At 45.5% G+C, this 13,304-nt stretch overlaps 1 protein-coding gene across 1 annotated transcript in view; it reads left to right on the forward strand.

Annotated features, from left to right (window-relative positions):
• The window catches only part of LOC309402001 (regulator of G-protein signaling 3-like), a gene marked incomplete at its 5' end in the record, with an annotated part of 51,330 nt that overhangs the window by 17,481 nt on the left and 20,545 nt on the right, over positions 1–13,304 (forward strand). Inside the window, one exon of the mRNA XM_081971439.1 lies at positions 7,647–8,063. Within this exon, the coding sequence (XP_081827565.1) occupies positions 7,647–8,063 (417 nt within the window). The remainder of the gene's footprint in view (positions 1–7,646; positions 8,064–13,304) is intronic.

Here is a 13,304-nt window from a genome sequence, read left to right on the forward strand (position 1 = left end):
GCCCCTATTGGAAGACTGATATCATGTCTCCCCTAGTCCTTTCTTTTCATTAAACTAGACATACTCAGTTCCTGCAACCGTTCTTTATATGTTTTAGCCTCCAGTCCCCTAATCATCTTGTTTGCTCTTCTCTGAACTCTTTCTAGAGTCTCCGCATCTTTTCTACATCGTTTAAGCTTCACCCATGTGCCCCAGCATATGGCCTGAACTCAAGACCAGTTTGATTAATAACGATTAATAGCCAATGAGGATGCCTTGCCATTTTATTTCTGGTCAGTCAATAAGACCGCCTAGGGTATTGAGTGAGACTGCTTTTGAAATGACTGTATATGATTTCATTATCTTATGCAAGAGAGGTACTGAGGAAGCAAAATTCGTTTTTGATTTATATGTCAGTCCGGAGCAAAAATATTGATGGAAGAGCTGATTCACTCTCCCCTCCCCGAAAGAGTCTTCATCAAGCATAATACTGCTTCTCTGCCCTAATGACCAACTGGGTGGGCATGGCCAGGTGGTGTTACAGGCCGCCTGCACTCTCCTGGGAACAATACAATACAATACAATACAATACAATACAATACAATACAATACAATACAATACAATAGTAGAGTTGGAAGGGACCTTGGAGGTCTTCTAGTCCAACCCCCTGCCTAGGCAGGAAACCCTATACCGTTTCAGACAAATAGCTATCCAACATCTTCTTAAAGACTTCCAGTGTTGGGGCATTCACAACTTCTGGAGGCAAGTTGTTCCACTGATTAATTGTTCTAACGGTCAGGAAGTTTCTCCTCAGTTCTAGTTGCTTCTCTCCTTGATTAGTTTCCACCCATTGCTTCTTGTTCTACCCTCAGGTGCCTTGGAGAATAGTTTGAAAAAACAGGCCACAAGGGGGGAGCTGCGCCCACCCCTCCCCTCCCCCCCGTGCCCTGTTTTGGGCCTAGTAGGCCCCCCTGCAGCCTTCTGGGAGCAAAATGGGCCGTGTGAGGACTTCTGGAAGGGGCAAGAAGCGGTGGGGACAGCCAGCAATTTTATAACCCGTTCGCCCAAACTTGCCCAAACCAACTGAATCCCACCTTTGGTTATGACCATTTTTCACAGTTACGACCTTTGTAGCATCCCCATGATCACGTGATCAAAATCCAGATGCTTGGCCACTGGTTCATATTTATGACCGTTGCTGTGTCCCAAGGTCAGGTGATTTACCTTTTGCAATCTTTTGACCAACAAAGTCAAAAGGGAAGACAGGTTCACTTAACAACCGGGTTGCTGACTTATCAATTGCAGCGATTCACTTAACAACTGTGGCAGCAAAACTCACTTAACAAATGCCTCACTTAGGAACAGAAATTTGGGGCTCAATGCTGGTTGTAATTTGAGGACTATCCGTACTTCCCAGAAAGACTAACGGATGCTCGGAGCCAACTTCCAGCACAGGTTGTAGATCAATCATCAGTAACTGAGTTTAAACATGCTTGGGGTAATTTTTTGTCATCTGTTTATTTAAAAAATAAAATAAAAATAAAAATGAATGAGAGGGCCATGGTAATCTCTGAGCTTGGTTGTTTTCTTGCAGACGTGTCATTACCCAAATAAAACTGATGACGTTACCTAGTTGGGTAATGAAACGTCTGCAAGAAAACAACCAAACTCAGAACGTATCAAGAAATCCTTCATCTCAACGCTGAGCTACAAATATTCTCCTTTATTAATAATAATTAAAAATAACAAATAAACGAATGAATTAAAAAAGAAAAGAAAAACCTCCATGGACCACCAGGTTTTTTTTTCTGGCATCAGTCTTCAATGTTTCTATGAAATAGGAAGGGGGAAAGCAATATTTTCAAAAGAAAGCATACTGGCTGTTGGAATAGAGGAAAGGTAGCACCTTCAAGTTGTGCTTGACTTATAGTCGGCATAGTTTTTTTGGGTGATTGCATGGAAGTGCCTTGCTGCTGCGTTTGGTGGATTGTTTTTTGGTTTTCCTGTGTGTAGCCTCCAGCTCTAGAAATGACTGGTAGTGTCCCATCGAAGTACCAACCAGATCTGATCTTGTTTAGCTTTTTCAAGGTCAGGCAATAATAATAATAATAATAATAATAAATTTTTATTTGTTAGCCGCACCCTCTCCTAAAGGACTCGGGGCGGCGTACAATAAAAACACATAAAATATACAAATGAACAATACATATACAAATAAAAATCAACACATACACGTACGTACACATATACATGGAGGAGGTAACAAATATATAAAATAGAATTTAAAATTGACAAATTAAAACACCCTCAATTAAATTACAAAATTTAAGAAACCCGTCAGGAGCGGTAAGGTAAAACTATGGTTGAGCCAGGCCAGCTAATTGGAAGAGGTGGGTCTTGAGCTTTGCACGGAAGGAGCGGAGGTCAGAGGTAGTCCTGATATCAGGGGGGAGGTCATTCCACAGGGCTGGGCCCGTCACAGAGAAGGCTCTGCTCCTAGGCGCCGCCCCCCCGACACTGTTTGGTGGATGGCACCTGGAGAAGTCCCTCTCTGTGTGAGCGAATTGGTCGTAGGGATGTATGGGGCAGGATGCGATCCCGCAGGTAGCTAGGTCCCGCAGGTAGCTAGGCAAGACTGACTACGCCAAGGGTATCAAACTCAATTTCATTGAGGGCTACATCAGGGTTGTGTTTGATCTCGGGGGGCGGGGGGGAGTGGGTGTAGCCAATGTGGGCATGGCCAGTTCGACATCACTTGTGTCGGAGTGGTTCCTGTGGTGGCCCAAGTGCTCTGCCAGCGAAAACGGGCTCCCAAGCTCCATTTTCAGCTTCGACGGCCTCCTGCAACCCTCTGCCAGTGAAAATGGAGCTCGGGAGAGCTGCACGTAACCCGCACAAGCTCTGTTTTCGCTGCCAGAGACACCGTGGGCCGGTTCTTCGCTGTTTCCAGAGTGAGATCTAAGCACCCTGCGGGCTGGATCAAGCCTCCAGGCCTTGAGTTTGATATCCCTGGACTACACGGTCTGTTAGCTGCTGACCTAAGTGATCTAGAGGTTCAGAAGACCAGTGGCCTATTATTTGTTATCAAACCTTGCAGAATAGAACAGCTGCTTGTTCGGGGGTTGTGGTTTTCCTCCGTCGGTTTAAGCAAAATGGCATCGATATATTTAAAGGAGAGTATTTGTAGCTCAGGGTTGAAATGAGGGGTCCTTGGTGTTCTCTGAGCTTGGGTGTTTTCTTGCAGAAGTTCCATGACCCAGCTAGGTAATGTCATTGGGGCTGGCCCAGATGGGTCATGAAACATCTGTGAGAAAATAAACAAGCTCAAACAGCAGCAAGGACCTCTTGCTGATATATTTGTTCCGAAAAATATTTTTCATCTTTTTAACAACTCTAAATACCTTTAATTAAGATTTAAAAGCAGGGAGAATGAATAGAATAGAATAGAATAGAATAGAATAGAATAGAATAGAATAGAATAGAATAGAATAGAATAGAATAGAATAGAATAGAAGAATAGAACAGAACAGAACAGAACAGAACAGAACAGAACAGAACAGAATAGAATTCTTTCTCGGCCAAGTGTGATTGGACACACAAGGAATTTGTCTTTGGTGCATATGCTCTCTGTACACAAAGAAAAATAAAATAGAATACATTCATCAAGAATAAAAAGATAGTGAAGGTTATTAATAAGCTATCAAATCATACTAGGAAACAAATTAAAAACAATATAAATTGAAAGATATAAGCAGCGTGGTTATAGTCATAAGTGTGGAGAGATAGATACTAGGAAGGAAGAGAAGAATAATACCAATACAGTCTTAGTAAATAATTTGACAGTGTTGTGGGAATTAGTTGTTTAGCAGAGTGATGGCATTCGGGGGGGGGGGGGGGGAAACTGTCCTTGTGTCTAGTTGTTCTGGTGTGCAGTGCCCTATAGCATTGTTTAGAGCAGGGGTGTCCAAACTTGGCAACTTTAAGACTTGTGGACTTCAACTCGCAGAATTCCCCAGCCAGTTTATATTCTTAGTGCAGAGGTCTTCAAACTTGGCAACTTTAAGACTTGTGGACTTCAACTCCCAGAATTCTCCAGCCAGTTTATATTCTCAATGCAGAGGTCTTCAAACTTGGCAACTTTAAGACTTGTGGATTTAATGGCTGGCTGGGGAATTCTGGGAGTTGAAGTCCACAAGTCTTAAAGTTGCCAAGTTTGGACACCCCTGGTTTAGAGGATAGAAGTTGAAACTTGGAGGGTAGAAGTTGAAACTTGGAGGGTAGAAGTTGAAAATGAATCATTCAATTAAAAAAAAACACCCTAAAGCGGCTTTTATATCATTGATACCCAATACTCCCTGTTGCCAGTCCTTTTCGTGCCTCTGTTATTTCTGTTCTCAGTTATTAGCAGTCACTTGACTTCCCTTCAAAATAATGATAGACGAAGCTTGGGCCCATTCAATATCCCTTGAGGCTGCCTGTGCAAAGTGTTGGAATAAGGAGAGAAATGCCACTTCAGCACCTGCGCGAGGAATGGAGTCTTTCTCCTTCATGAGTCAATCAAAAGACGAAGGCACAACCTCCAAAGGCAGAACAGGGATATTACAAACAGGGAGTGTTTGTGCCATGGTTAAGTGCAAGCAGGGACACGGCTAGATAAAAACAAGCCACAATGCCAATACCAAGTATCTGGGTAAACAGATATGTCATTAGCAAGCACTGGAAGCTTCTGAGGCTCAGTGCCAGCCACAAGTAATCAAACAGGGAGTTCCATAACCCTGGCACTTATGTGAGGAATGGCTGCTCTGGATTCTTATTTAGTGAATCATGAGCCAATGTAACAGTCTCAAGAGGAACATTTCCACCAGGACTGGAGTGACATGAGAGCAGTCTTCCAACATCTCAAGGGTTGCCACAAAGAAGAGGGAGTCAAACTATTCTCCAAGGCACCTGAGGGCAGGACAAGAAGCAATGGCTGGAAACTAATCAAAGAGAGAAGCAACCTAGAACTGAGGAGAAATTTCCAGACAGGGAGAATAATTAACCAGTGGAGGGTGCCTCGACACTGGAGGCTTTTAAGAAGGGACTGGACAATCCTTTGTTCAAAATGGAAAGAGGCAGTGATGGTTAACCTTTTTCTCCTTGTGTGCCACAATCACGCTCGTATGAGTGCCCACACTCAAAATGCAATGCAGCCCTGTGCATGGACGCATGACCACCCTCCCCAGCGCTCACCCTGATCCCAGTGCTCTCCTCGCGCCTATGCACAACCTCCCTGAAGCCTCCTGGGAACAAAAATGGGGTGCAGGGAGGCCCCTGCACACACCCTTATGCATGCATGCACATCTCCTGCATGTGAGGCAGAGACCCAAAAATCAGCTGCCTGGTGGGAGGTGCGCACGCATGCACGGTGGAGCTGAGCTGGGCGACAGCTCATGTATCCACAGAGAGGGCTCTGCATGCTACCCAATGTTCCCTCTAATTTTTTTTCAGTGTGAGCAGAAAAGTATAGTGTTTGAGCGGCACATTTTTATGCCTGAGCAGCACCTGAATTTTTTTCACAGGTGTCACCTAAGACAACAACAAAATCAGTATTATTTGAAACTCAAAGTTATGTTTCTTCAAGGTACCCGCTTAATTCAAAGTGTTATATAGTATCACTTAACAACGCTCCTGCTTAGCAACCAAAATGTTGGGTCAGGAACTCTGGCATTTGAAGCATGCAAGTCTTCAAGCTGTCAAGTTACAAGACCCTTGCACCCCTAACCCTTTAGAAAAAAAAACCCAGGGTCTTCAAACCTGACAGCTTGAAGACTTGTGGACTTCAACTCCCAGAATTCCTCCTCCAGTGATGTTGCGGCGACGTCATCTGCGTGGATCAGTTTTTTTCACAGGGGGCAGGGCTGCCGCTGAAGATGCCGACGATGAGCCCTTGCCGCCACCAGAATAACAGCTGTCCCCTCCTCCTCCTCCAACAGCACCACCATATTTGGAGTGAAGCCGCCAAAGCTCCCGCTGGCGCCCCCCTCCACTCGGAGCACCTGAGCTGGGCACCGCGTTACCCCTGCTGCCCCCTCCTCCTCCGCCGTGCTTTTGAGAAGCCATGAGGTCTTTTTCCCCTGCTCCCGCCGCCTTTCTACTGGCTCCCGTGGCCTCATGGCTCCTCAAAAGCACAGCAGAGGAGGAGGGGGCAGCAGGGGTAACGCGGAGCTCAGCTCAGGTGTTCTGAACAGAGGGGGAGGCGCCGCTGCAATGGGCGGGGGCATTGGCGGGAGCTTTGGCGGCTTCACCTGCCGCAGCGTCGGGCAGCAAATGTGGTGGTGCTGTTAGAGGAGGAGGACGCGGTGGCAGATATTCCGGTAGCGGCAGGGGCTTTACTTTAGCTGCAGCGCTGGGCGCAAGCAGCTAGGATTGGCCGCCCACAAAGGACCTCCCCGGGCTTGCTTTCCTGAACTAGCGTCAGTCGCCCCGCGCTCACCAAAACAAGTCCGGGGAGGTCCTTTGTAGGCGGCCAGTTCTAGCCGTCTGCAAAGGACCTCCCCAGTCTCCGGCGCCTGTGACAGTAGAAATCACTGTGCGGCAGTTGGAAACTGCTGCGCGGTGTTTTCTTGCCACCTGCGCAGTTGCGCAGCCGCGCACCTTAGAGGGAACAGTGATGCTACCTGGGACACATGTGCCATAGGTTCCCCACTACGGGTATATAGGGCTTCCTGCTTGAGCTGGGGATTGGACTAGAACAGCTCCAGGGTCCCTGCCAACTCTGTTATTCTGTTCATAAATTATTATATATGTCTAGTACTACATTAAAGTATTTACATTATAAAAGAGACACCCCCCCACATATCACCTTTCGTATATTTTGAGCTTTAAATACTAATCTAGTTTAAATTCTTACTTATTTTTAATCTACAGCAAACCCCCATACAGCATTACATTTTGCGCATTCTGTATAATCTGTGTCAGCTCTTAGCAACCTCACAGATTTCTTGTTTATTTTTTCATCCCCGATACATAGAAGTAAACATTCTAATGTTTTCCCCACGTCCCCCCAGTGGGTCATCTTGAACACCCATGGGAAGTGCGTACTCCTTTTTGCAGACAGAGTTTTCTGCTGGAATGGTGTGTGTGTGTGTGTGTGTGTACCAGAAGCAGGGGTGGGCTTCAAAAATTTGAGCAACCTGTTCTCTGCCCAGTTGCTGGGTTGGTGTGACCATGGTGGCGAGACCTAGTCCGCCCCTTGTACCATGGTGGGGTGCGGTAGGGGGCTATTCATCTTCCACAGGCTCCGGTGGCTTTCCTGGAGCCTTTAGGAAGGTGAAAACTGCTTCTTCTGGGCTCCGGAGGCCTCCAGAACCTTCTGGAACTTCCAGGAGGCCCATTTTTCCCCTCTTCAAGCCTCTGCGTAGGCCCTGCATTTACCTCACATCCAAACGGGCCGTGTGGGGAATCCTGGGAGGGGTGGGGTAGGCGTGGCCAGGCAGGGGTGGGATTTTAAAGTTCTCCGAACTGTCCAAAACATTAGCTACGGTTTCGCCCGAACCCAGGTGAACCTGTAGCAGCTCACCCCCGTCTCCAATATCCCTTCCAACTCTGTTATTCTATCTTTGTGGACATTCAAGTACCTCCAAGGAATATGTACTGTACTAACATGTTGTTCTCCTCCGCCTAGATGTTGAGTCCCCTCCAGAAGTGCGGCTCGGAAGGTTGTCTCCTAGATTGTGACTTCCTGCCATGGCACCGGAGCACCCTTCGGAAGCAACATCAGAGCTGTGAGGATCCGGTGTCAAGGAACGACTGTGAAAAGCAGGAGAAGCCTTGCACCCCAAGCATTCGTTTAGATGACACCGAAGTGGTTGACTGTGTTCAGCTCCCGCTCCAAGACCCGGGAGGGTTCTGGCGCTCCCGAAGCGAGGGACGATTAGATCAACAAGGGGTACCATGCCCAAGGGGAACTGAGGAAGAGGACAAAACAGGAAGTGGGTGGAGCTTGCCATCCCCCAAATCTTTGAGGAAAGAGCGACAACTCTGCGAGAAAGTGGCAGCAGCAAAGCAACACCTGAGGAATTTCTTTGGAGGGTCAAACAAAGTCAGTGGAATGTTTTAATGCTTTTTTTTACTAACCCTCTTACTAATCGTGTGTAGAGATTCTCAGTCATCCAGGTCATGGTTGTCCCCAAGGTGCTTTTTTTTCAGGAGGCAACTGTACTTTCTTGTTTTTTTCTTTGAAGATCTTTTGCTTCTCATCCAGGAAGCTTCTTCAGCTCTGACAGGATGGTGGGGAATGGAAGGATTTATCTTCCTTGCAGAGAGCTGGTCATTTGCATGTCAGGGTACCAAATAGCATCCAAAAGTAAATCAGAGTCCAAGGCAAAGTATTGCTCAAAGTTCCAATTTATTAAGAGAGCCACTTTGGCACATCTGGGAAAACCTGAATCTGAAAGCTTCCCGGTTTACCCACCTACTTGAAAGTTTAAGATCTTGCCCCCACACCCACAAGTCCATCACATGGTCCAATCTCCCACTGCCATGCTGGCATCCAGTTCCAGTCAGGTGCAGAGGTGCAAAGACAAAGGATGACCTTGGCTTTCTAGAAAGAATTTTGTTATGGCTACATGGCATCTAACTCCGTACAATCCCCCCTCCCATTTTCTCACAATAGAAAATGCATAGTAGAATAATAGAAAATGTGGCAGGCCAAAGATCCAAGAGAAAAGATGGCTGCAGGCCTGACATTGCATCCTTTTAGAGCAAGGGTCAGCAACCCGTGGCCCTGAAGATGCATGTGGCTCTTTCGTCCCTCTGCTGCGCCTCCCTGTCGCCAGTCACACCACAATTGATAGGGCTTTCAGTTAGGACAGGGAGAGGAAAAAGGATGCCGCACTAGGAGGGGAATCTATGGTGGTGGTGGGGGGAAACCAGACTTCCAGTCAGCACAGGAAAAAGGATGTCATGCTAGGAGGAGACTCTATGATGGCGGAACCAGACTTCCGGTCGGCTCCAGAATTGAATGGAGGGGCTTCCGTTTAGGACTTTTGTGGCTCTTTGAGTGTTTAAGGTTGCCGACCCCTGTTTTAGAGGGTCATTTAAGCACTAGGAGGTTTATCTGTGTCCTCAGGGTCACCTGAGTGGTGCAAATGGTTCATGTAGTCTGCAATTATGTTCTCTGGAAATCCACTCCTACTCCCACACCATTCCAAGGGGTGTCCATCCCACATTGTGTAGCTAAAAGTCCGTAGAGATTCTCAGTCATCCAGGACATGGTTGTCCCACAGGTGCCCTTTCAGGAGTGCAATGTCTGAAGCAGGTCATTTGTCTCATTCTATGAGAAGGAGGGAAGCTCCTTTCGATCTGCCTAGAACAGTGTTTCACAATCCTGGCCATCCCAAATCTGCTTTTTTAAGGAGGCAACTGGACATTCTTGTTTTTTCCTCTTTGAAGACGTTTCGCTTCTCATCCAAGAAGCTTCTTCAGTTCTGACAGGATGACTAGCTGTCTGCAAGGAACACAAATCCTTCCATTCCCCACTATTCTGTCAGAGCTGAAGAAGCTTCTTGGATGAGAAGAGAAATGTCTTCAAAGAAAAAAAGAAAGTCCAATCGCCTCCTGGAAAAAAAAAAAAGCACCTTTGGGACATCTTACTAATGCTTTCTTTCTCCTCTTCCACCCCCCAAAAATGCAAGCCCGAATCTATTTTTATTTGCCTATCCATATATATATATATATATATATTTGGGTTTGCTTGTCTAAACATCCGAGTGTCTTTATTCCCACTGGTTTTAATCTCTGGAATTTCATGCTGTAAAAAAATGTATCTTGTTAAGATTAAATAGGTCATAATGAATGATCAAGGAAAGGTTATGGTTGAGGGCCTGGGATTCAGAGCTCTGAGGTTTTCCCCACAGAGGCGAGTGAATTACTCAGAAAAACTGGGGGGACACCCTCTCTTGCCATTCTCCAGCCTCCCTTCCCCCATCTGGTTTTCTTTCAAAGCAACGTTTTAGTTCAAAATAAACAAATAAACAAGAAGCCGAAATGCTGCAGGACAAAGTGGTTCCCCTCCAGCAGCATCTTCATCAGCCAAAATGGCCGCATCCCTCAAGCATTCATAGCAAAGAAAAGTTGCTGCATGGGTGTCAGTTGAGGAGAATATTTGTAGCTCAGGTCAATGGAGATTCTCAGTCATCCAGGTCATGGTTGCCCCAAAGGTGCTTCCCCCCCCCCCAAGAGGCAACTGGACTTTCTGGCTCTGAGCTGAAGAAGCTTCTTGGATGAGAAGCGAAACGTCTTCAAAGAAAAAGCTAAAACATGGAGGCTAAAACATATAAAGAATGGTTGCAGGAACTGGGTATGTCTAGTTGAATGAAAAGAAGGACTAGGGGAGACATGATAGCATTGTTCCAATATCTCAGGGGTTGCCACAAAGAAGAGGGAGTCAAACTATTCTCCAAGGCACCTGAGGGTAGAACAAGAAACAATGGGTGGAAACTAATCAAGGAGAGAAGCAACTTAGAACTGAGGAGAAACTTCCTGACAGAACAATGAATCAGTGGAACAGCTTGCCTCCAGAAGTTGTGAATGCCCCAACACTGGAAGTCTTTAAGAAGATGTTGGATAGCCATCTGTCTGAAATGGTATAGGGTTTCCTGCCTAGGCAAGGGGTTGGACTAGAAGACCTTCAAGGTCCCTTCCAACTCTGTTATTCTATTCAAAAAAAAATCAACCCAGGAAGTCCAGTTGCCTCTTGGGGGAAAAAAACACCTTTGGAATTTGTAATTCAGAGTTGAAATGTCCTTGGTGCTCCCTCAATTTGGTTATTTTCTTGCTGATATTTCATTACGCACATTAGGTAACATCATCAGTGCTAGCCTTCCCATTTGTGTGCTTTCGTTCGATGCCTGTATGTGGTACCAATAAAGGAGAATTAGGGTCGAGATGAGGGGTCCCAGGCTTGCACAGGTGCTGTTACCTAGTTGGGTAATGAAATGTCATCAAGAAAACAACCAATCTCAGAGAGTACCAAGGACCTGGAAAAGAGACAAAGGTAATTTGAGGTTGCAGAGAGCATTCCTAAAGCTGTTGAAGGTGGCAATTAGCAACTTCACAGGGTACTTTCAGGCAAATGTGCCTTTTTTGTGCGAGCCATATGCACCACATCACTGTTCTGACCTAGGCTTCCCCAAAAAGCACGAGGCAGAATCCTGGTCCCAACAAAACTCCTTTTATTAAACAAATGTGAATTCCTCTCATTCACGTTCAGCCAAGGCCTGGCAAACAGTCTTTCAAAGGAATATTTATGACTAGAGACCTTATCTACCTTGGAAAGCTGCCATGTAAATATTTTCCAAATGAGGTGCTGTGCAAGGAAAGACTGGGCACAGAGTCTCTGAGATTCACGGACAGATCTTCACACTCCTGAAATGAATCTAATGACCAAACGAATGAATTGTTTCCTGCAAAAGCCCACTTCCCTTTAGCTCCTCTTTTATTTCCTATGGGAGGGGCCACTCACCTTCCACCTGTGACTTTACTCCCAAGTCTACCCTGATTTCTGTGTTATTCTTTTCTTCTGGGGATCCAAAAAGGCAAGAAGATGGTAGCCATGGCAGTAGGTTTTTAGCCCTGCCTTTGTACATGCAGGCAATATTAATGCACTACAAAAGGAATGAGACTTAGGTTTTGCCTTCCTGAAAACACTTACCCCAGGAGATGCCGATGGAAAAAAAACACATCCTCTAAAGGAAAAACAGGTGTGGTCCCAGAGCAGAGAGAGAGAAAAAATGGATTTCAACTTGCATAATTTCCTATCATGCAGAGCTTTGAACTTTCAGGTCCCAAATGAAAACCCTCTAATTGAAAGCCATCATTTTCAAGCCAGGGGGGAAATCGCATAAGTGGAAGAGCAATTCTGCTCCTGGGACTCTATGGTTCTTGGCCCCATTTTGTAGTGGCATTTGTTGTATGGCCAAAATATTTGAGTTTCCTCTTCAGGATCTGTCCTTCTAAAGAGCAGTCAGGATTGATCTCCTCCAGGACTGACCGGTTTGATCCCCTTGCAGTCCAAGAGACTCGCAGAAGTCTTCTCCAGCATAATATCAGAAAAACCTGATAAGAAAAGTATGTCTTTAATATTACATGCCTTAAGAGCAGTGAAGATTATATTCACACACTATTGGAAAAATGAAGAAACACCGTGAGACGAAGAGTTAATTGAGAAGATACTAGATTGTGCAGAAATGGATAGATTAACATTGAAAATTAAGCAGTCCTTTGTGAAGCAACACAGTCCCTTTCTATCACTTTTGCTAGCTCAAGCCTCTCTCTCTCTCTCTGTGTGTGTGTGTGTGTGTGTGTGTGTATGTGTGTGTGTGTGTGTGTGTGTGTGTGAGAGAGAGAGAGAGAGAGAGAGAGAGAGAGAGAGAGAGAGAGAGAGAGAGAGAGAGAGAGAGAGAGAGAGAGAGAGAGAGAGACCTTGCAGTGGTGGGATTCAAAAAATTTACTACTGGTTCTGTGGGCGTGGCAGGAGAAGAATACTGCAAATTCTCCATTCCCTCCTCACTCCTGAGGGAAGGTTACTGCAAAATCCCCATTCCCTTCCCACCCCACTAATCTGCTTTCCAGCTCTGTTCTCCTGTTCAGGGCAGTAAAAGAAGATCAGCTAGGAATCAGCAGGGGCGCGGCCAGCCTATTTGCCGGTTCACTGAACTACTCAAAATTTCCGCTACCGGTTCTCTAGAACCTGTCAGAACTGGCTGAATGCCACCTCTGGTACCGTGTTGCCAGAGGTACAAAGTTCGAATGCTATTTTCCCATAACTGCAAGAATAAAAGTCGGGATGCTTCAGTCTTACTCAGAGAAGACCTAAGTCACTTATAACACAACTCATATCTGAGAATGAACGCAGTCTAAATTGGTTCCTTAACTATCTGGACCACTGACCAGTCTAAGGAAAAGGTTGAGCTATTTTTTTCCTATAAAGTAAGTTCCCAGCTGGATAATAACAGAATAAAAGAATTGGAATTTATTTATTTATTTATTCAACTTCTAGACCGCCCCCTCTCCCCGAAGGGACTCGGGGCGGTGTACAGGTACAAATTTAAAAAACCATACACTCGATAATATACATAACTAAGATTGCATTAAATATCCCCTGTACAAATTTATAAGAATTAAAAACATTAAACCTTAAAACCAAATCGTAAAATTTAAAAATACAAACTTGGAGGGACCTTGGAGGTCTTCTAGTCCCACCCCCTGCTCAATACCCTATACCCTATACCATTTCAGACATATGACTATCCAGTCTCTTTTTAAAAAACCCCAGTGATGC

The sequence above is a fragment of the Natrix helvetica genome (assembly GCF_964273705.1).
Source record: "Natrix helvetica genome assembly, chromosome: 1".
In the NCBI taxonomy this organism is placed as follows: domain Eukaryota; kingdom Metazoa; phylum Chordata; class Lepidosauria; order Squamata; family Natricidae; genus Natrix; species Natrix helvetica.